A 25,209-nucleotide genomic window follows, 5' to 3' on the forward strand; every position below is an offset into this window, starting at 1 on the left:
TTTCCTTTTTCACTACATGTTGTTTGAAGGATAAAAAGACAAATATGTTATCATTCATCGAAGTTGCGTGATAAACAAGCTTTGACTGCCTTAACTGTTTGCAATCCCCAGACATTGCCAGTCAGTGGCGATAGATACAGAAACAGAATCCTGTCTTGCTTCATAGCGTACATTATTACTGATGTAACCAAGGAATCTTACAATCACATTAACTATCATTTTTGAAAGGTAAAAGAATTGTCAAGAAGGGCAGAATACAGAACAAAAGGAGCTGTAGGCATCCACAATCAAAATTTGGATTCAAAGCCAAGAAAAAGTCCTATCATCTAAAAAGGACAAAACTGTTAGTAAATGCTGTCTTTGTTTAGACATAGGGGAATGGCCAAGTCTTTGTAAGCCTGTTAACTGTTCTTTACTGTTGTATGTACTCATTCTCCAGTTGAGAATCAGTTTGTGCATGAATTTATGCCAGAAATCAAATGACAGAAACTCAAATAGCATGTTCAGTCCAGCATATTCAAAAAGAGACAAATATCGCATTTTGTAACCAAATTTCAATCACTGAAAGTAAAGTTTTCAAAAAGATGGCTATTCAGAGCCTGAACACATTTTGTACTCCAATATGGATTGAAGCAACGCAGACTGGGGATCAGCAAGTTAATTCAATGGAATTTCTGAACTTAGTTGAGTCAGAAGGCAAACGATAGTACAGCCAACTGAGACTAATAACGCTTCACTGAATTGACTGCTTAACAGCAACAATGGTTTGGGAACAGATCATCTATCTGTCCCTTCAGTTATAAACATTGTTTATTGGGGCAAAAGTTTTCCAACAAATAAAAAAAAAGATGCCACAGTTGATGAAAATGTAACACAATTTCTCTGCATAGATAATCAATTCTAGAAGAAGGTAAATTTTGTTTGACTTTTCCATAAGGAAAAAGCAAACCTATGATCTTAAAAGCACAAGCAGATTCTGTGGTGATGCAATTGGTTGATGCTTGATTGGCATAAAGTAAGAAGATGTGGGTTCATAGCCTCCCAAGGTCTCAATGTTAAGCAGATCATGAACTGCTGTATTAAAACTCATCTTTGATAGGCAGGGGTGTGGAAGCACACCATGCTCCGATACTCAGATTTCCAAAAGCCAATTCAAAAATAGCACTCCAAGAGGGTGAGCGGAAAGTGCATGACTGTGGCTTAATGTCTTCATTCATGGTGGAATTTGCATTCTAGATATGGCTAGAAATTGCATTGAATGGCCAACCAGCTCCAAAGATAATAGGTTAACACCTTTCTATTGTTAAACTCACCAAAAGCACATGCTGGAAATCGGAAACAAAAGCAGAAAATGCTGAGTCATTGAAAAGGTCAGTCAACATCTGAAAAGAGAACAAATGGGGAAGTGTCTCAGGTGTAGATCCTTCCTCAGTTCTGCCAAAGCGCTCCAAACCTCAAATGCTACCTCTTCTGTTGTCTCCACAGAAGTGGACTGGCCTGGTGCGTTTGCAACATCTTCTATCGCACTTCCTGACAACCATCTGCATAGTTATCAATCTATTAACTGTCACCTTGACTGGTCAGAGACAGGCTTGAGAGGAAAAGGCCCTAAATGCTTTCAAATCCGCTTGATAGGCAGCTGAATAGCCAGAAGCTATAAGACTATCTTAAATTTCTTGAGTTAGAGATGGATACCTAAATACTTTGCGGCAGTTATCTGAAACCTCAAGCATAAATCAAGGTTTTCAGGCTACTGTGTAGACCACAAGTGAAATGGAACACCTTCATTATATTTTTTCACTTTTTGTTTTGCAGGGGTATCAAGCTTCAGTAACGAAGTGAAATTTGTTATATGGGCTTTGTACTGCAACTTAACCTTTCCTTTTAAAGATGCCTAATTCAAGATTGTACCACAAGTTGCACTGTCAATATTGTTCATTGTTTGTCCAGGAAGACTACAAAAGCACAAGGAAACTCACATCAATTCCGTACGCTGTTACGGTAAAGAGGGTTTTAATTCGGCTCCTAGGTAATTCTACATTCCTAGATATTGTGTAAATAAAGCCACACTAATGTAGGAAGCAAGTGGTCACTTTTAATCCTTGGCATTGAGCACAGGTGACATAGATTAAGTCGAAAAATATTCTTACACTCAACTCCCACGTTATGGATCCAACAATTTTAACACAGTAAAATGGAATTGCTGGTTTCATTTACTGAAAAATCAAATTCTGTCTTTGATCTAAAGATTAAATTTGACTCATTTTCTTCATTTAATTAGCAACATTGTTCTTTTGATTGGAAAATAACTGGTTTGCTCTATTCTGAAGATATGCAAGTTTGACACAGATACGCAAATTGTTCATAGATCTTCAGGACTATATTTATGACACCTGTCACCTGTTTCACATTGTTAATTAGACACATATTATAATGTATGTCTGGGAATTTCTACCTCAAGTAGTTAACAGAAATACTGATTATAGAGTTTGAAAGAGCATGAGATTTCTTTCAAAAGTGGCTACTTAAACTTAACAGTTCCAAGATAAACTATCCCAGCTTGCGGGTGAACAAGCAGGAGGATTCATCATAAAGGACCTGGGGTAGGTCATTCAGCCCCTTGAGCCCGTTCCTCAATTTAATTATACCATAGCTGATCAGCATCTCAACTCCACCTACCTGTCTTGGTTCCTTAACCCTAATATCCTTGATGAACAAAAACCTAGCAATCTCAGGGTTGAAATATTCAATTGACCTAGCCACAGTGTTTGAGATTTCTGATACTCTGTGTGATGCAGTGCTTCCTGGCATCATCCCAGGAAGGATCCCCTCTAATTCTAAAGATATACCCCTCTTGCTCTGGTCTCCTCCACCAGAAGAAACAGTTTCTGTCCCAACCATCCTATCAACTCATTTAATCATCTTAAACTTAGCAATTAGATCATCCTCAATCTTCTACCACCAAGGGAATACAAGCCAAGCCAGTGCAAAGTATTCTTTTTTTTAGTCTTTGGGTCTGGACATTGCTGACAAGGCCAGCATTTATTGTCCATTCCTAATTGCCCTTGAGAAGGCAGTGGTGGCCTGCCTTCTTGAACTGCTGCAACCCTTGCAGTGTAGGTACAACCACAGTATTGTTAGGAAAGGAGTTCCAGGATTATGACTCAACGACAGTGAAGAAACAGCGATATAGTTCCACATCAGGATAATGTGTGAAATGAAGGGAAACTTGCAGGTGGTGGTCATAACTTAACCTTTGTAGTCCTGTTTTAATTGTAGAGAATCTATGCTGAACACCCCTCTAAAGCCAAATATCCTCTGTCTGAAGTCTATTATTCCTTATTTCTCAAAACCATTCTGAAAATCAGTTGCTATTAAATTTAGGGTGCACTATGCTGCAGGCCACGTATCATAAAAAGCTTAATGTGACAATTTAAACTCAAAAGCAAATCAGAGGTCATGAAGTTACAGCTGACTCATTACAGGCTCATAATTGCATGCATTATGTTTACAGTACTTTTAATCTATGCTGATAATTGAGCTTGAAATTATCGTTTAACAAATTAGTTGCTTTAGTCTGTGAAATTCTGCTCGCTGTGCAATATTTGCCACTTTCGGATCATCTGATAGAGCAGTACAATGTTATATCAAATGTATTTGCAGAGCACTGCATTTGGGGTCAAATTACCCTTGGGTATGAAACTCTGCAAACTTCCACTTTGTAGGGCATAAGAATAAAGATATGGCAACAGCTGCTTGACTATAGCAAAGAAACTCGCTTCACAACCTGATGTGAATGAAGAGTCCTGACTATTAATTCTTCATTGCTTAGCCCATAGCAGAGGTGGAAGACATCTCATACCTTAACAGAAGCTAAGCTTCAAGTCATTAGTATGTCTGTCCACATCAAGAAAATCCAACAATTTCAAAAACATTTGTTTCACTTCAGCTATAGTCTTGGCATCTCTTGGCTAAACAAATTATTAGATTTAGCCATGATTCATAGATGTTGGACTGGAATTTGCAATTTGCTCTGAATCAATAATTAAAAATGTAGCAGTTTCAAGCTGAACTGTTGCCATAACTTGCTGATTTTGCCAAAACCAGTCAAGAGAAAAATGTGGCTTCAATGTTCAAAGGCAGTAAATCCCACTGGAATGAACTGTGCAGCACTCTACCATCAGATCATCAGAGACATTTAAGAACACCAAAAGGATACCAGCATGAATTTATCAAATCTTCTCATGAATTCAGATCACAATAGAAAGCAGTTCATCAAGATAATCAATCAGGGTCTGTTAGCATCAAACAATTGCTGGTACAGCTTCAGGTGTTAGGTTTCTGCCACCAGAGGTCCTCAATGGGCCATACAGAAGGCAAAGCTTAAACTGAGCAGCAGAAAATTGATTATGCAACATGATGATTTACTTCTGCCAGTCACAAATGGTTTCTAGTGCAGAAATTTTCAACAGATTGGTAAATTTTGGAATAATTGAATTTGTTTTACACAAGAACATGGAAAATTGACAAACAGGAAATAAAACCAGCTGGTTCACTGAACTCGCCCCATGCAGTCATAGTGCAACTGTGCATCATGTACCCCAAAGCTTTCCAACAACTAACAGCCACAATGTCCTAAAAGAAGCAAAATACACATTAACAAAAGCCCTAAGCTAAACCTGGGGGCGAAAAATCTGGGAAATTCCTTTTTGACTCCTTCAGTTAAAAAAAAGGAATTCCAAAGACCACAGTGGCCATAAGGCACATAACCCAAGATCCCACCTTTCTTTCGTACACAACCAGGAACTGGTCCAGGTTGGAGCAAATCCACATTTCACTGCATGAGCTGCAAAGGTTAATGACCTCCTGCCAAAATAAAATAAATACCTCTTGACATCTAACATATTCACCTCTCCTCAGGTTCTCCCCAGCCTATCCAACTTAAATAGTCTATCCACATGCACGTTGTATAGTCCCTTCATGATTTTAAAGAACTCAATTTCGCCAGGGTCTATGCTTTGCTACAGTAAAAAGACCCACGTCTGAAACTTACCATGGTTAACGAAAGGTATTTCAACTAATATCAATCTACTGGTCCTTCTTTGAACATTTTCCAAGGCTTGCATGTCATCTGCCATATGAGGGGTCCATTTTCTAGACAAGGGCAAAGGTCTGACAACATTGTGTTTTTTGTTTTATACTGGGTCAGCCTGGTCATAGATTCTAAAACAAAAACAGAATTACCTGGAAAATCTCAGCAAGTCTGGCAGCATCGGCGGAGAAGAGTTGACGTTTCGAGTCCTCACGACCCTTCAACAGAAGTTGAAGGGTCATGAGGACTCGAAACGTCAACTCTTTTCTTCTCCGCCGATGCTGCCTGACCTGCTGAGCTTTTCCAGGTAATTCTGTTTTTGTTTTGGATTTCCAGCATCCGCAGTTTTTTTGTTTTTATATTGTCATAGATTCTAATAATCTATCTGCTTTGTTATAACTCTTGTGATACAGGAAGTGAACATGTAAAGATTTTTGTATTGCAACAACTGGGTCTCTTTCTTGCTTACCAAAGACTTTAAGTTTGAAATCTTGCATGGCACATACATGAAACATTCCTGAAATTTACCATCACACAACGTCAAGCAAAACATTTAGGAAAGCACAATGATATCTCACTTAAGTCCTGAAGCCTTCAAATACCAAAGTTTAAAATAAACATGTTTGTAAAACATGTATGGATTCCACCTGGAATTATGTAAATACCAGGCAATTCGGAATCCATTCCTGAAAGCCCACACACCTCCCAAACAGTGAGCAACACTCAAGAATGTCACAGCACACGTACAGATATTAACCCTCATGAGCAGCTCCACGGAGCATAATGCCTCACACATACATGACTTTGTGCCATTTCTGTGATAACCCCGATCCAACCAAACCTCAGGGATAGTTGCCAAATTATTTTGACTCTGTGCACAAATATTGTAACTGTACACATGTACTGACTGTCCTTTTTTTATCTGTGTGTTCCTCCACAAGTACTTCGTGACAAACTGTATCAGGACTTCATAAACTGTATGGATGTAATTTATTTTCCAAATGGAAAATTAATTTTAAGATCCTGGAATGAAATAGTGCTGATGTGCTAGACTGTTATGCTGTCAGTATTAGATTTAAGACATCGTTAAACTAATATCTAAACTTCTTTTACAACCTAGGAGAAAATGGCAACAAAATATTCCAAAATGCTGGTAACTGCTTTAGGAAATAAACAACCTGAAGGAGGAAATTTGAAAACTCGGTTGTGGGTTTTTTCCAGCAGTGTTGAAATACAGTCTATGCAGACAAACAAAAGGGCCTTGCATACTTTCAAAGGCAAAGGATCAATATTTTCTCCTTTATCACCTTCAGTTTAATAACCCAGTTTACAATGTCAATCCCAGGTGACTACACACACAGCAAAAAATCATTCACTAATTCCTTTTTTCATTTAGTAGACAGACCACAAACCTCTGGTCCCTGTAGTACATTTACAGACATTTCTGCTCTAGTCAATGACGGGGTTTTTGCAAGACTGAAAGCTAAGTAGAATTTCACCAGGAACAAAAATCATCAATTTTTTGTTCATCCTTTGGGGTGCAACACATATTTAGTTAGAAACGGTGAGAACTGATCTGTAGCTCATTAAATCCTTAATGTGAACCTGCTTCAAAACACAGGTGGCATTAACGTTTTTTATTCCATACCATAAAGTTTAGAAAGAGTAATTTATTACTGCCTGAACCAGGCATTTCCATAACATTATTCTGGGTTTTTTGCAAATCACAGGGCTGAAGTAACAAAAATAAGACTTGTGATATATTTTTGCTCTGGAATACAAATTAAAATTACACAATTTTGTAAACCAGTTCACAAATCAAGGCATGGAAGTTGAATGACACAAAAGTACCTGCCCACTCCAAATCAAACTTTTGTAAACCTATTTCAGTTCTAAATGAGCAAAATGTCAATTTTTTTAAAAAACCACAGACTGTGATACCATCATTTGTTTGTTAGATAAGAATACCTCAGGTCTCACTCTGCCCATATTCAAACTAGCAATCCTAAGTTGTGAAAAAAAATGTAAAAATGGAAACAAATACAGCTTAGACAGAGAGATGCCAGTAATTTTAATGGTTGAATTGATTGCTAATCATTAGTTCACCTCAAACAAGATTTGCTGCGAGTAAGATCTGCCAATGGTTACGGACCATGATGGGAGGAATGCGCAGTTAATTCTAGTCCCACTTCTCCACAGTTCGTAACAATAGTTTAAACTGGTCAACTGTTTACCTTTGATACTGCTATTTCCAGGCTTCTTTCAGTAAACACAAAAAATGTTGGATTTATTATAAAACAAACTACATTTAAAAGAAAAAACAAGTTAATAAACTGGTTAACATATAAGTTGTAGTTTAGAAGTGTAACAATTTTCCCCTTTTGAAAAAAGCAGATATTCGAACCCCCATGAAGACACAGACACACATGGGAAAGTTTCTTTTAAAACGATAACATTCAAAGAGATCTCGAAGCTGTTGATCTAACAGAATTCTGGTTACAATAGGTCTAGAAGTTCCTTCAGGTGGATTTTTTTGGTGAAAACTGTCCTTGATGACTCTTACTTATCACATCTTTGTGAACTCTCAAAAAACAGATGAGTTATCCTGATGAGACATTTCTGATGAAAGTTTAACGCAAAGGTGGGGCAGAGAGGGAAAGACAGAGTCTTTTCCTTGCAGTGTGTTTTTAAGGCACCCACACACTCTCACTCTCTGACTGAGTCTTAAAGACTAAGATGTTCAAAGAATACTTCTTTCAGGCCAGGTGTTTTTAACCAATCAGCAAGAGACTTTAGCCAGGCAACAGCAGCTGTTTGCCAACTTAGATACACAAAGAATCTCTTCCCATCCCAGGTGTTCGTCGCTGGACATCTATCTTGACCCGTGGTTTCTTAAAGAATGGCACAGTCACAGCCCCAAATTAATATTGCAAACTTTTAAAAAAACCGAGGAGGAAAAATGTTCAAAATTCAATGACCTTCACTTTTCCCAAAACCGTGTTTCTCATTCAACTCGCTAAGTAATGCCAGAGGAAGCTGGTGTATGGTGGGCCCAAGGCTCTCTCGTCCACTGCAGCTCTAGAATGGAGCCGATACATCATCTTACCACTCAACATAGTTTACGATGTGGTAAAACTGCAGTTCCATTTTAGGATTTCACAAATTGACACAAAGGTTTCTGTACAAAATTTACACCACCACAATTGTAAATTCAATATCAAAAAAAGATTGCGGCGAATCAGCAGCTGTTAAGTAAGTTAGTATAGTATCCCTGGGCCAATTAATTTCGATCGTAAACACCTCAAAAGTATAGTAAAGCTACTGCTTCTGGAATTTAGGGGACAGGGAAGCAAGATAAAAGGTGAGAATTTTACATTTACATTGCCAACGTATGTCAACAAGTATGGGGTGATCAGTGAGTGAGACATAACATGGGCAGTAGAGCTCTGAATGAACTGAAATTTGTAGCTTGGCTGGCTAGGAAAGCACTGGAATAGTTGAATCTGGAAGTACCAAGGCAAGGATGAGAGTTTCAGCAGCAAAAAGGCTGAGGCAGACTTGGAGACAGATGACTTTACAGAAATGAAAGCAGATGGTCATTCTGACAGAGAATATGGGATTGGAAGCTTCAGCTCAGGGTCAAATATAATGTCACGGTTGTAAACAGTCCATTTCAACCCGAAACCGCTTGGGGAGGGCATGGGGTTTGTTATGGGGCTGAAAACAATGACTTTGATCTTCCCAAAATTAAACTGGAGGAAACTGTGGCTCATCAAAGACTGGATGTTGACTTACAACACAATCTTACAACACAGGGATAATAGAAGTGTCGAGACAAAAGGTGAAGTTGTAATCCTTACATGGGGATGCCAACCTCTTTGATTGATGTGGCCAAGGGGTTCACATAGGTAAGGAAGTGAGTTGCTCAAGAATAGTTCTCGAGAATTTTTGGCTGTGACTGTATAGATTAGTAGAGTCAAGCAAGAGTAGTCCTACTGAAATGAATAATGGAGAATGATGTTGTGATTGACCATCTCAAAGCTTGCACAGATGTCAAAGGGTAATAAGTACAGAATATATTATTTGAGACTCATTTAGGCCTTTCAATGGAACCTTGATTTTTTTTTTTTAAATTCGATCATGGGATGTTGGCATCACTGGTTAGGCAAGCATTTATTGCCCATTCCTAATTGGCCTTGTTCAGAGTCAACCACATTGCTATGGGTCTGGGGTCACATGTAGGCCAGGCCAGGTAAGGACGCCAGTGAACCAGATGGGTTTTTACAACAATCGACAATGGTTTCATGGTCATTACTTTCACTTTTAATTCCAGATTTTTATTAAATTCAAATTCCACCATCTGTCATGGTGGGATTCAAACCGGGTATCACCCTGGGTCTCAGGATTACCAGTCCAGTGACAATAACACTACTCTACCGCCTCCCCATGATTGAAGAGAGTAAAACAGAGTTGTGGATTTGGAAGACAACTTTGGAATTGAATAAGAGGTTGTAGATGAGGTGAGGTAACAGTTTGCCAGTTCAAAGGGATGGCTTTTTTGAGGAGGATGTAATGACAGCAGTTTTGAAAGGGAGGAGGACAGCAGCTTTAAAAAGGAGACATATACAGCAGCTTTTATGCAGGTCAGGAATTCAATCAATTAATAAATCTAGAATTAAGGGCTAGACTCATTAATAACGATCATGAAACTACCAGTCGGGTCCTTAATGACCTTTAAGGGAGTAAATTTGCCATCCTTACAACACATGACTTCAGATTCACAGCAACGTGCTTGACTCTTAACTGCCCTCTGAAATGGTGTGGTGAGCCACTCAGTTATATTAAACCATTACAGATCAAAACGCTGTGTGTATACCTACACCATATGGGCTACAACAATTCAAGAAAGTGGCTCACCACTACCTTCTCAACAGTTAAGTGAGAATTGGGTCAAGGGAGCAGGAGTTGGTCTCATACACAAGATAAGCTCACAAATGGCATTAAGTGAGACAGGAGAAGAATTGGAAAAAGGCAAGTTCGGGGTAACGATGGAAGGAGATTGCAGAGACCCCTGAACAGATGGTCTCAATCTTAATAACAAAAATCTCAATGAGCTCCTTGTACTTATTAATTGGAAGTGGGTGTGGAGGGGTGGGAGCAAAAGGTTTAATATGAAGTTTGGTAATTAAAAAAAAGATGGGATCATCCTTGCTCTGCAGGATGATTCTCGAGTAGTGGGCAATGGGGGCAGGGGAAAGGAAACTCAATAGTACGTGGTGCAGAAAAAACACTAAGCAACCAAACCACTTATTCCTACCTTCCAGCACCCCAATGCTATCAATCCCAAACTGACAACTGGCAGAAACAATTCAATTAAATTATGCAAGTAAATTTGTCAACTTGCTTTCTGAAGGATTTTAAGGTGGATGAAACTATACATATGGAAGTAACATTTAAAATCAACTTGCAATTATAGAGCATGTAGAAAAACCTGCCAATGCATTTCAAAACAAAATTAAAATAAAGAATCCGTAACCCTAGGACTCAATTGGGTCTGCTTGGGTGGTGCTTAAAATTTGGTATTTGTTGTCTGTTTTGTCTCTGTAATATTTTAGTTCTTCCTGATTACCTATAATCCAAGTCAAACACAAAAAACTGTTCCTCTCCATTTTGACTTCAGAGAGCATATTACAACTGCCTCCCTTCCAAGCCTAATGGGGAACACCACAATTTGAAGATACCACTTCCAAACTGGCATAATTCTATGCCTGCAAAGATCCCCCTCTCCCCTAGTCTAGTACCGGAAAAGGATCGTAAGCATTCACAGCCAGGAAAATTATGAAGAGTGAAGGTAATTGGATTTTGTTTTGTACAGAAGCAAAACAATATTATTCATGAACTTCTGAGCTGTAACTGAATTAGATAATAGATTAACAGCATCACTAACAAAAGTTAAAAAGTTTCTATGTGCACCTTAGCTGAGTGGCATCATATTATATGACCCCACCATATTGTATATAAATATAGGGCTCTAGGACATGTCCTGGCGCTAAAAAAAATCAACAGGTTCTTTAGAAAATGTAAACATTTACTTCTTGGTCTCAACAAAGCCTAATTTCACTCAAGCCCTTTCAATGATTATATTCAGCACTCCACAACCAGCAATCTCTCCCACTGTGGAACAATGTCACTATGAGCAACGGTGCAAGAGATCTTCTAGGAAAGTTACTTAGCAAACAATATCTTTCAGTATGACAGTGAACTGGAACACCGACGTGACAGTTCAGGTCACAAATGACAAGTGACCTGAGGTTCAACCTCAGGTTGACTGTTGCATGGAAATGCTGAGTGGCTGTCCTCCAAAATGTTTTCAATGGAAATGTCACTTCCCTTGGCAGCTAAAGGGAAGAAAAGGTCAAGAACAGAGGAAAGCTAGCGCGGAGGAGGCTCTGAGCTGGCTCCTGTCTTCACCTCTGCCCCGACTTCACAATAATTGGTGTGCAAAGTTCAGCATTGTGCACACTGACAATTTTCACTTAGGGAAAGGCCCCACAAAACCCACAGTGCCAGATTACCATTAGAAATACTGTGTTTGCTCCCATAACAAATGTTAAAAAATTAAAAAGGCTACAGTATTAGGATATAAATCAGGAAATTCTTCCCACAAATGACTGATCAATAACCCCCATCATTTTTATACAGCAGTACCTGGGGAGATTAGGAGCAGGACCTGGTGAAGATGAGGATGTCAGGGCTGTAGTTGTCGCTGTCGTTGACAACTCTTGTGTCCGAGGAACCTTTCCCATTCTGTACCAGACTCCCATGCTGTTCAATTCTCTAAAAATTACACAAAGCAAGTTATATTCTTTTGGAAATAAAAATAATCAGTAACATGATCTTTACTGAAACCAAAAACATTTTACAGTCCAGGGAATGCAAGACCAGTATCATGATAGGCTAAACCACAACATTCTCACTCAAGTTATCAGAAGTTTTATATTCTCAACCAGGCTTCTAAATAGAGTATTTGTAAAGGGTCACATTTGAAACATTAACATTTTTCTTTCAGATGTTGAATTACCTGCTGTGAATTTCCAGCATTTTTAATGCACTAAGCATGAAAACAGAAAAGGCTTGCATTTACTAAGCTTTTCATGCTCTCAGGACAGCTCAAACGGACTTTACAATTGAAGTAATTTTGAGTGTGGTCACTGTTGTAATGTAGGAAATGTGGTAGCCAATTTGTGCACAGCACACTCCCACAAACACCATTATGACAGTGACCTAATAATCTGTTTTAGTGATATGAATTGAGCTATAAATACTAATCTTGACACCGGGAAGAACCCATCTGTTCTTCTCCAAAATAGTATCATGGGATCTTTTATGCCCAACCTGAGAGACGGACAGTTTAATGTCACATCTGAAAGACAGCATCTCCAACAGTGCCGCACTGGAGCAACAGCACAGATTTTGTGCTGGTCTCAGGGTGGGACTTGAACCACAGCCTTTTGAGTAAGAGGCAAGTGTTACCAAATGAGCCACAGCAGACACAATAGCCTGTGATATCATAGTGCTGCAGGAAAACCTGATCTTGACCCAACTTCACAACCTGCCAACACCCAATTTTGTGGACCATCCCAACGCATCAGCCCAAGAGTCTAGAATTCATAGAGCACTGATGCTGAAATTGGAGAAATATAAAAATACATCATTTATAGTCAACAAATTATAGGTCAAAAATATAACAAAAATAAAAACAAAAAACTGTGGATGCTGGAAATCCAAAACAAAAACAAAATTACCTGGAAAAACTCAGCAGTTTGGCAGCATCGGCGGAAAAGAAGAGTTGACGTTTCGAGTCCTCATGACCCTTCCACAGAACTTATAGGTCAAAGTGTATTCCAAAATTCAGTTATTGGTTTACACTAACAATTTAGTAATAATCAATTTACCAATCATCTCCAGAAGATTTCTACTTATCTTGCAAGCTTTTAACAGCCATTTGGAATAAAGAAATCAAAGAATATTTGTTTTTATTTCAGTGGTTATGATTACGTATAATAGGCAGTTATCTTTTTCAGCAATATATTCTTACAAAATATAGTCTAAAGAAAAACAATTACAACTAAGCCTTTGTTTTAATTCCATGAATACAATATGCTTATTGATTCAATGCTGATATTCATTCCTCAAAAAACACAAAAAAGTTATAATCTTACAAAAAAAAAGGTAATTACTGATTTTCACAATGAGCCCATCAACTCCTCAGAAATCTCCTCTTTCCTTCTTAACCCAATTTCCTATCACTTAAGAAACATTTTGGGATCTCTTAATACATTGGTATGTTAAATTTATAATCTTATTCTATTCTTGAATTCTCTTGTGCTCTCCTGACTTGCAGCTTCTCCAGCATCTCTTCCCCTATCCTACTCTCATCACTAATTGTTGTGGCTAATTGAATAACTTAAATAAAGAGGGCACAGGAAAAGCTGATAGTATTTAGCTAAAGTGTGACTGATTTAATTAGAGTTAAAATGTAAAGCAAGAAGGGAGAAGAAAGGATTACAAAAAAAGAGAAAGAAAAATGAATGGCACAAATAATCTGTGTATGAATCTAACTGCACATTCAAAGATAGCCCTCAGGTTCGCTTTCTCTAAAATCCAGTGCATTCTAGCAAAGATTGAAAGGGAGTAACAGTCTTTAGGGATAGTTATAGTCCGAGCCCATTCTAAAATCCTGTCCCCCGGCCAGAGAGAGCGGAAAGCCGGATCAGCTGGTCATGATGTTTGAGACTGTGCTAAAGCAAAGGGAACCATCATCCTCCAGGGCCAGAAAAATAACATTCAAAGTGAAACACCCCCTTTAGATCTTGCCGTGGAGCAAGGTGAGGACTCTTGGATCAAATCAGTCCAGGTGGTCATCATGGGCCAAAAGGTGCCTTTAACAGAAATAACATTTTGCAGTACAGGATAACTTGTTACTTGTCAAGGCATTTGGTTTGTGCCCCAATCACCTTCAGTGGGCCCAAGAAGGGCAAAAGAAATTTGTAGATTGATAACATTGGTCCATTTCACAGGACTCAGCAGGGTAACCAGTACATTTTGGTTATAATTTACAAATGAAGTCGAGTAACAAACATCAGGTTTGAGAGAAAAAGGCCAAATTAGTCTATAATGGAACAAGGAAAGAAAGAGAAAAAAAAATTCCATCCCTTTTTTCACTATTAAAAGCTACAAGATTTCAGTGTATGGTCTCATTAAAAAGTCTACGTGAATATTTTGATGGCACTGGCTGAAGCTCCACCTTCTTTTCCTATTTGAGCAAGGATATTACAGTTTTCACAATGAAACTAAACCTAGTTTTTTCTTAAGTTACATTACGGTCATTTGGAAAGTCACCTGAAGAGAGAAGAACACCTAATTTATTGGAATTTTTGTAAGAACGTGCTATTTTGGGTTTTTTTAAAATCTGTTCTGTGTTGCGTTTAATTAAAATATTGGTCTGAACTGAAGTGGAATTAATTAGGTTAAATAGCACATTATATTGTGAAAACCAGACACTTCTTACAGTCGCAGAGCAACTCTGGCTGTAGTAACTGTGGGAGGGTCTCTAGTTACAGACAGGAGACTATCACATACATAATTGGTATCTTTGAATATCTGATCAATGGCAAGGGCTCCGTGATTAAGGTGATTCTGATCTTCAATCATGCTGGTGGTGCTAGAACGTGTGGAAAACGGGGAATGCTACTGCTGTCAACCAGTATGATAATGATCTGAAACATCCTGTAGTTGGATGTATTACAGAGTTGCGTCACAGACCGTTTAAAGTTAATAGCGACAGTACTCAAATATCTGTGCTAAAACTGACTTTTTTGACTCATAGGGACGGAGAACAATTGGTTAAATTTTTGTGCCTCCATGGTGCATGTTTCAAAGATTAGAAGTAAAGGTGCTGAAATTTATTTTCTAAATTTAATTGTATCAGGAAATTTTGTACATGCTTTAATAGGCACAAAGACTAGGGCCAGGGTTTTCTGGCCCCGTAACGAGCGAGGCGATGCCCCAGCCAGAAGTCCACTGACTTGCGGCGGGACCAGAAAATCGCAGCAGCGGCGGGCGGGTGCAGAAAATCCCACCGTAGGGGGAAAAGAGTGAGACGGTGTTTGGTTTTGTGATTGGGGAAGTTTTTTCAAAAAAAAATTTACATGAATCGGCACAATTGCAATTGACAACGTTTCACACCGCCATGTTGCAATCCTGCAGCGGAGTTCCACTTTCCACTCAGACAAGTTGTCCTGACTCTGGTTCGCATGCACAGTCAAATGAGAATGCAGGTGGATGTGGAATTATAGGCTGAGGCTCAAAGAGCACTCACACAGTATGGATATCCTACTCCTCTATTGCACTGGAAATTCAACAAATTTATTGAACAAATGGAAATTTCTGTGCATCATCCATATCAGGTCCAGATGGACTTCGCCCTAAGGGCTTGAAAGAAGTGGCTAGTGGGATAGTTGATGCACTGGTTTTAATTTTAACTTTCCAAAATTCTCTAGATTCAAGGAAAGTTCCATTAGATTGGAAAATAGCAAATATGATTGCTTATTCAAAAAGGGAGGAAGACAGGAAGCAGGAAACCAGTTAGCCTAACATCTGTCATAGGGAAAATGTTAGAAGCTATTATTAAAGATATTATAGCAGGGCACCTTAGAAAAATTCAAGGCAAGCAGGCAGAGTCAACATGGTTTTGTAAAAGGGAAATCATGTTTAACCAATTTATTGAAGTTCTATGAAGTAGTCACATGTGCTGTGGATAAAAGATGGATGTACTATACTAAGATTTCCATTTGATAAAGTGCCACATCAAAGGTTATTGCAGAAAATAAAAGCTCATGGTGTGGGGGTAACATATTGGCATGGATAGAAGATTGGTTAGCTAACAGGAAGCAGAGAGTTTGCATAAATGGGTCTTTTTCTGGTTGGCAGAATGTGATGAGTGGTGTGCCACAGGGATCAGTGCTGGGGCCTCAACTTTTTACAAATTATACAAATAACTTGGATGAAGGAATGGTGGCTAAATTTGCTGACGACACAAAGATAGGTAGGAAAGTAAATTGTGAAGAGGGTGTAAGGATGCTACAAAGTGACATAGATAGGTTAAGTGAGTGGGCAAAGATCTGGCAAATGGAGTATAATGTAGGCAAATGTTAAATTGTTCATTTTGGCAGGAAGAATAAAAACGAAGCTATTATCTAAGTGGTGAGAGATTGCAGAGCTCTGAGATTCAAAAGGATCTGGATACCCTAGTGCATGAATCACAAAAGGTCAGTACGCAGGTAATTAGGAAAGCTAATGGAATGTTATCTTTTATCGTGAGGGGAATTGATTACAAAAGTAGGGAGATTATGCTTCAGTTGTACAGGGTACTGGTGAGACCATATCTGGAGTGTTGTGTATAGTACTGGTCTGGTCTACTTAAAGGAAGATGTAAATACGTTAACAGTTCAGAGAAGGTTTACTAGACTAATACCAGGAATGGGCGGGTTGTCTTATGAGGAAAGGCTGGCCACATTAGGCTTGTATCCACTGGAATTTAGAACAGTAAGAGATGAGTTAATTGAAACCTTGAAGATCCTAAGGGGTCTTGACAGGGTGAACGTGAGAGGATGTTTCCTCTTGAGGGAGAATCTAGAACTAGGGGTCACTGTTTAAAAATAAGGGGTCACTCAGTTAAGACAAAGATGAGGAGAAATCTTTTCTCTCAGAGGGTAGTGAGCCTTTGGAACTCTCCCTCAAAAGGCATTGGAATCAGAGTCTTTTGAATATTTTTAAGGCTGAGTTAGATGGATTCTTGATTAACAAGGGAGGTGAAAGGTTATTGGGGGTAGGCAGGAATACGGGGTTCAGGATACATTCAGATCAGCTTATCGAATGGCGGTGCAGGCTCAAGGGGCCAAGAGGCCGACTCCTGCTCCTAATTCGTATGTTCGTATAAATGCAACAGGACAATAAGGCTTTGGAGAAGATGGTAGAGTAGTTGACTAGTCAGCATATTTCCACCCATCCGTGGATTAAGATTGCGTCACGTTATGGTAGTTTAATAAACCATTTACTGTACAATAGTGCTAATCATTACAATGTGTTGCTTGAAGCCTATGCTTAGAAGGCTTGGTCACCATGCCCACAATTCAGAATTAACTGCCCTCCTGCAGAAGGATAAGACATACGATTCAGTGACAGCTCAGAGATAGCTCCCTACCCACCAACCCCACCCCACCTCATGGGTGTTTTGAGGGATTAGGCTTTGCAAGAGTTAAGTTATCCTAAGCTTTTCTCTGTCAAGGAGTTCATTCAAAAGCACTCCTCACTGCAAGATTACTGGACTTCAGTTAACAGGAAAGTCACTCTATTAAATTTTTTGTTTACACAAAGTAAGAGTACAGCTATTCTGGAACAGTATATACACTGCACAGTCATTTTTTTCCCCCTCAACTGTTCCCTAATCCCTGTAAAACTACAATGTAATCAACAAAATCTTTTACTTGTCAGATTCTTAGACTGCAATCTAACACTACCTCTTGCCATAACACAAAATCAACAAATGAAAGAATCAAAATTAAAACAAAGCATTGACACTCTTAAAATTTAATAAATCAGGCAGAGAACACAAGTGAAGTATGAAAGTTGAATTTTATAAAATTAACATGCAAGGAAAACAAAATACAGGAAAATCTCTTGTCTGGCAGCTCCGGGAATGGGAGGTGCCGGTTAACCGAATATGCCAGCTACCTGAGATCTAAGGTGACTTCTGCGTGTTTATCTAATGAGCATGCTCCAAGATGATCACATGGTGTTGAGCTTTCAAGGGGTGCAGGAGCACGTGAATCGAATGAGTGGTGTCAAGGTGGGGGGTGGTGATGCAGAGTGGTGGGAGGCTGAGACCGGGGTGAGTTCAGGCCACTGATAACTATTAGGAGTTTGACATTTCCAATCAAAAAACAGACCCGGCCCCAGAATTCCGGTTAATAGAGAATTCAGTTAGTTGAGTGCCAGATAACAGAAATTTTACTGTAATTAACAATGGACTTGAAAATGAAATAAGGTTCTAGAAATACTCAGCAGGTCTGTCAGCATCTATGGAAAGAAACAAACAGAGTTAGAGTTTCAGGTCTGTGACCTTTTATTAGAACCCTTTCTACTGATGCTTTCTGTGTAAGGTCACAGACCTGAAACATTAACTCTGTTTCTCTCTCCACAGATGTTGCCAGACCTGCTGAGTACTTCCAGTATTCTCGGTTTTTATTTCAGATTTCAAGCATCTGCTGTATTTTGTTTTCATTTTCAGCTCTAATACATCAATCATGCATCCATCATGCGTCCACACACAGTCCAATTGTGATAAATGCAATCTGCCACATTTTACAGCATTGAAATAGACAAAATTAAACTTGCAGTAAAACAGCACAATGATTTTAATGAGACAACACTTACACATTTTTCGCAGTACGATCATCAAATTAAGGTCACTTACCCAATGAAGGTATACTGAGGGGGAGCTTGTTTAGATTTGCCAAGAATTTTTACATCACAAATGGCAGCTTCAGTTGAGTCACGAGGAATGAATTTAATGCACATCCTTCTTTTCCTGAAAGCTGGCTCTTCTATTTAAGAGATAATTTTAATGGTACAAATAGGTACCCATTATTGAAATTGCTTTTAAGCATGATTCATACCATGGCTTGAAAAATTGAAAAAGCAGCTGTTTCACGCTTACCCCGATATATCAATATAATTGTATACCCCTATAATAAATAACAAACACTCGAATGGTTAATTTGTTATATGATACAGGTTATGAAATAGGGCAACTAATGCACCAATTAAAGAAAAGTGTGACTATTCCTCACATCCCCTAGGGTTTTTATACTTTGTTATTCTTGTCAAAGTGACCTCAACTTTATAAGCAGGCAAGGCTGGCTTTTTTTTTAAAAATACAAACAGTTCCTTCCAAATGCATTTTTGTGAAGAACTTAATTTGCACCTTAATCTGCTCTGAGCGAGATACAGCACCAGAGTCAGAGGGGACTGATTTAATTCCGGTTGTGAAAAAACAATTTACAACTACTGTTGTGCTTTAACAACCGTGAAATAAGGGATAAACTTTTCGTAATTCAAAACTTTAAAGCTACATGCCTTTATCTGATAAAATCCAATACTACTTAACCATGTCTGCAGCACGTAAAACCCATAACTTACGTGTGTCCACTGTTTCCTGAATAGGAATAAAGCCCACCGGTAAAGTATCCTTTAAATCGATCAGCTTCATATCCACAAGCACATTCCCTAAATGGCTCTTTAAAAGCCACAAGAGAGGGAGAAAAAAAAATAAGGTGTCACACATGCTACAATGTTCTGGATAGCCTATGTCATAACATTCCATTATTTCTCTGACATGGAAACAAATAAACCTCCATCTACCAAGCAACACTAGAAAATCAATTGGACGTTCCATAAAAGTTTCCCAGACAAAGCCAATGAGAAAACAGTGTGGTTCCTGTCATAAACAAATATGCAGTAATAAGCCTGTCACCTGGCTTAGTAGTGAGTCACACTTCTTGCAACAGAGAAAAAACATGAACATTTACACAAATATGTTTCAACGGAAAAGCGCTTTCACTCCTCATAATTTTCCTTCTTAGATTCAAACTACTGTTGGCTCTCTTTTAGACTTATCTTTATATACCATCAACCCACCAGGCACACAATGGCTGGAATACTTCTGCAGGTGCAACAAATTCTACAAGTTCTGCAGCCCCATCTGGAAATGGGACAGGAAAGTTAGCCAGAGATGTGTTTGAGAAGCTTTTTTTTAAATAAAAACATTGGAGAGGTGGAGTGTGTTCTGGAAAGCAAGACTAGTGTCATGGAGGGCTCCACGACTATTGCTAGAGCAAAGAGAGGGAATGAGTAATAGAAGGCCAGAATCAGTTGGAGGAGCCTGCACAGGTGTGCATGAGGGATTTATGGACAAGAAATCCGAAAGCTTAGAGGTGATCAAAGGGTATGATGCAGACAATGGACATCGCCAATATTGTTGTCTAAGTGTCATGCCGAGTGGCATAGGCAGCCATGGTCTTCCAAATTTTCCAATCATAGCAACAGTGGATGGCCTCATTGTTGGAGTGCTGGTTAAGCCAGTCTTTAATGTTATCGAGTTACTTCCCTCGCTGTCGGCCTCTTGCTCTTCTTCCATTAATCCAACCCTTCTTCACGGATAACATGTCTGAAAACCTCCACTTGTCTTTGTTTGATATTATTTAACAGTTCTCTTGTTCTTCCAGCCTCATTCAGTACTTCTTCGTTAGTTCTTTCTTCACCCAGCTTACCCTTAGAGTCCTTCATAAGCACATTTCAAAGCTGTTGATCTTTTCTTCCTCCTTCCCAATGCTCCAAGCTCACATCTATAATTCATTACTGACCAGGTGTAACATTTTAGTACACGGGTTTGTGTTTCAAGAATTAAGCTATATTCTAAGCAACATCAGCTTATGTCAGCAGCATGCACGTGGGTGACCTGTGCCACTGGGTGACCAAACGTTTGGTTACAAAGTAGTACGTTTTAGGGGTTGTGAGGGGTGGGGGGGGAGAAGGAAAATTCGGGGCTGGAATAGATAGGAAGGGGTGAGGCCATGAAGGGATTTTTTACAGGAGGGTGGGAATTTTAAATTGGAGATGATGGAAAGCTTGAAGCTATTGCAGGTCAGCAAGGGATGATGGGTGAGCAGGATTGGGATACAGGCAGCAGAATTTTAGATGAGCTGAAGTTGTCAGAGGGTGGACAACATCTCAAGTCCTAAGATACCAGGCACCGATGAAGGTTTCACCAGCCAATGGACCAAGATCATAGAAAAAGAAGCATAAACCAAGCAGTATAGAATGACTAGGTGGAACATCAGGTGTGTGCAAATGCTTGGGGATGCAAGGGTAGGAGCAGAATGGAATTTCAAATCTACCTGCTAGATGGAAGCCAGGCAGGTGGGCAGTTAAAATGCCCCAGATCATTTATCCGCTAGAAAGACAGCACTTCAGACTTTAACAGGTGCTTTAAGACAGGCAGCTAGGCACCTGCACAAGTTGACAGTGTGCTGATTCACATGTGCGAATCAGGGTTCAATGACACACAGTTGGGCCCAGACGGTGATTTTAATCTTCAGCCTGAGCAGGGAGCCGTGAAGATGATATGGAAGTAGAAACTGCAAGATTTTTTTTTTTTTAAAAACTTTCCCTTCTGGGGCCAGTCCTCCTTCAAATTCCACAGGAAAATTTAAGCTTTCCCTGCCCCACACTCCCAGGGCCCTGCCTCCACCCACTCCCCAACCCTCCCAGTGCCCTCCCTCCACGCCCCCCACCCAGTGTCCTCCCTCCACCCACCTCACCCAGTGCCCTCCCTCCACCACCACCCCACCCACACCCCACAAGACCCTCTGAACCTCATTCCCCACACCTTCGCAAATATGACGTGTTGTCCAAGAGCCACCCAATTTTCCAGGGACTGGCAAGTAGCACGTTAGTTTTTTTTTTAAGTCCTAATAATGGCTTCATTTAATTTGAAATATTATTTGTTCATTTACAATGAAATTCTGGTCCAACACAGGGTAGAGTTCAGACATTTATATCCAATCAGGCTTCTTAGGCCAATGACCTCGCCATGTAAAACCACATCACAATTTCCATGGCCATAAGCATGTTCCTCCGGGCGCCCTTTACAGTTATTTGGTTGTAACTCCCATCTTAAATGATGCCACAAGGCCCTTGAAGCTTTCAACAGCCACTGGGATTTCTCCAGGAGTTGGAGGAGTCAGCTCCACCCGAGCATATTGCCGGAAGGTAGCCAATCACGGTTTAGGGTAATTAGCAGCAGCCAGGGCGAGCTTGGGGCCGCTGGTCACCACTTTCTGCACCAACTGTTGCGCCACCTCCACCATCTTCACAATGGCACCTCCGGGAAAAGCCCCCATAAGGCGCAGTGGTTAAAACAATCATTGTCTCATACTGTGACGGGCGAGTTAGTAGCTAACTGAAGCCAGCTGAGCCCTGTCGGCAACCTAGTGGCTTTAAAGCTCTCCCCTTAGAACTGATAACTTGAGAGAAACTTAGTGAGCCTTTGGAAATGTATCGGTTAAATCAAGGACACCGCCAACCTGGCTGCCAAAATGTTAATCCACATCTTCATCAGTTTTTCCACTCTTCAACGCTTTCCGTCCTCCACATAAAACACCGTGGCCTACATACTCACTCTCATCATTCGCTGCCCCTGCCAAGCTCCGTCAGCTGTGTGTTTGGCACACTGTCCTTGCTTTCAAACACCCTCCAAGGTCATGTGTCATGAGACTTCAGCAAACTCTTGAAGCAGCACACAGGCACTGGCTTATTTCTTATATCTGTCCCAACATTGGGGGCTGCTCTTTCGGTCAAAAGTCTTCCTAAATTCCTCCGCACCTTGTCATCTTCTTACCCGCTTTTTAAAGCCGTGTTATGAACAGTTTTATCACTCATGCTTTTGCTCCAGCAACTTAGTTCTTTACCTCTCCTGGTCAAGGTCCAACTTCTTTATTCCATCCTCAATCACTTTTTTGTAACCAACAGAAATGTAACCTACTGTTTTTACACAAATGATAAAGAATGGTTTGGTTTTTGTATCCTTGAGCTATTCTTCAATGCTATTGCAGGCTTTGCACTGTGACATTTTTGAAAATGTGGATAATTGCTTATCAAGCCTGTGCAGAGTATTAACTGCACTTTTATTATAAAACCAGAAAGACAAAAGCATTTGTGTGGTTCTGACTAAAATAGGTTTGTCAATAATATGTAAGCCAACATAACTGCGAAAAGACATTAAAACACTTTTAAATGGTGTTGGAGAGGTATGCTGTTGAAGAAGGCCTGCTGATGTTAGAGATGCTTGAATGTTCATAAATGACTACCAGTAAGGTGTGAAGTCTATCTTTGGGAAAAGGCTGAAGCCATCAAAAAGGTTAAATAAAGGTCATACCACTAACAACTATTGACCTGTAGATGTATCCAGTCAAGTATCAGGTCTGGCATTTTTGTTGCTCAGTTTGTTCAAGGTTTCATTTAAACAAATTTGTGGCCTCATTATACTTTTAGGGAAAATGAGGTAAAAACCCATTGATTCAAAAGAAGCTTCCACTCCAAGTCAAGTACACTGGTGACTACTATAGGAATGGTACCCTAAATTAAGCACTCATATTTCAATCTTCAAACAATAATTTATAATACAAGCTAATCATAATCATTATCTGGTTGAGCAGTTTAAAAGCAGTTAACAAAGGATATTACAAACTGAATGAGTTTTATGAACCTGAAAGTGATGTCCTTCTTCAACAGAGTTTGAATCTATACAGTCCTTTAAAAGTAAATCCCAGGCCACTTCACAGAGGCAGATATAATGGTAAGTCATCAAAAGCTTGGAAGAAGTGATGGGAAGGAGGTGAAGAAACAGTGAGGTTTTGGGGAATTTGAGAGTGTGGCACTTAGGCAGCTGAAGATGATTGTGGGCAGGGGAAGGAACCTACAAGAGACCAGAATCAGAGAAATGAATAGTTTTTGGGGTGGAGAGATGGTGTTGGAAGAGGTGGGGAGGGGTTTGCATGGATGATGGAGTCTACAGAGAAGGGGATAGGTGAATCCAAGAATAGATTTACCCAGGGGAGGAAAATTTTAAATGGGAGAAGGTTTTGGAGATCCATGAGCCACTGCAGGTCAGGAAGAACAGGGGTGATGAGTAAAGCAGAACTTGACGAGGGATAGGTTACAGAAAGCAGGGTATTCAATGACCTGATGCTTATGGAAAATGGAAAACCAAGAGCCAAGAGAACACTGGTTAAGTCTGAAGATGACAAAGGCGTAGATGAAGGCTCCAGCAGCAAATGAGCAGATGTAATAGCAGAGACAGGCAATGTTCGAGAAGTGAAAGTAGACAAAGTTTGTGGATGATAAAGGGTTGGAAACTCAACTTTAATTCTAATAAAATGCCAAGGTTTCAAGCACCCACATCTTCATAATAACTTACACAGTAAAAATTTAACAGACGATAGTGAGCATATACCAGATGGAAACTTGGAACTTAACTCTTTAAATGCAAATTAATGCAGAACTTGCAAGTGAATGCCTCAAAATGTATTTAAACTAGCAGAGGCAAAACATTTGCAATGCAATTAGTGCCTTTACTGCAACAATATTTCTTTAAATCCCCATCCCATGCTATTCCATCCTTCCCATATCATACCCAACACTCATTTCTTCTTTCATATCATCCCCATCCCATCCATTTTTCCTATCTCATCCTTCCCCCAACCCCATGCCAACCCTCTCATGCTACACTCATCTCACTTCTTTCATCTATCATCCTCATCCCAAGCCTTCTTCCTATGCCATCACCATTTACCATTCAATACCTCCCATGCATTCTCCTTTCCATACCTACCCCAGAACCCCCTCATGCCAACCCCCACATACTATCCCCCCTCTTCTTCCCACGCATCCAGTCAAATCCCACTCCCCCTCCCATGCCATTTCCCGTTCTCCTCCCCTCTGCTCCACCCCACCCCATGCCCACCCCCCCACCACTCTTGCGGAGTGCTTAATGTTTGGTGAGGTTGTTTTGAAAATCTCTTGCTCTGGTCTGAGGGAGAACAGTTAATTAATTAGATACTGTAAAACTTTACTGCATAATTCAGGTACCGAGTATACCCAGGCACCGCCCACCAAATAAACCCAACAGGCACATCTCTTAAACTGACCAATCCATTCAAATGGCCAATAGTCCAGACAGACAAACAAAAATTCCAATTTATTATTATAGGTTCATTTGGATTTTAGGTATTTAAAACTTGGTTTAAATTGTTTAATAAAAAAGGGTAAATATTCTTCAGTGCAATACAGTGAGACATGTGGAATGGATTATAGGACTAAGTACACTGCATACCACAATTTTCAAGTTAACATGAACCATGTGACAACGGTTTGTTTTCCAACTCGTTCAGGTGTGCATGATCAGGAAGCACCAATAAAAATAATGATAATTACTC

At 39.7% G+C, this 25,209-nt stretch overlaps 1 protein-coding gene across 3 annotated transcripts in view; it reads right to left on the reverse strand.

Annotated features, from left to right (window-relative positions):
* The window catches only part of mvb12ba (multivesicular body subunit 12Ba), a 172,080-nt gene that overhangs the window by 104,567 nt on the left and 42,304 nt on the right, over positions 1-25,209 (reverse strand). For all 3 annotated transcript variants that reach the window (XM_041194178.1, XM_041194177.1, XM_041194180.1), the window contains exons 4-6: positions 19,355-19,451; positions 18,630-18,759; positions 11,801-11,929 (exon numbers count right to left, since the gene is read on the reverse strand). In XM_041194178.1, coding sequence (XP_041050112.1) covers positions 11,801-11,929; positions 18,630-18,759; positions 19,355-19,451 — 356 coding nt within the window. The remainder of the gene's footprint in view (positions 1-11,800; positions 11,930-18,629; positions 18,760-19,354; positions 19,452-25,209) is intronic.

Source organism: Carcharodon carcharias, chromosome 8 (assembly GCF_017639515.1).
Source record: "Carcharodon carcharias isolate sCarCar2 chromosome 8, sCarCar2.pri, whole genome shotgun sequence".
NCBI classification, from domain to species: Eukaryota; Metazoa; Chordata; class Chondrichthyes; order Lamniformes; family Lamnidae; genus Carcharodon; species Carcharodon carcharias.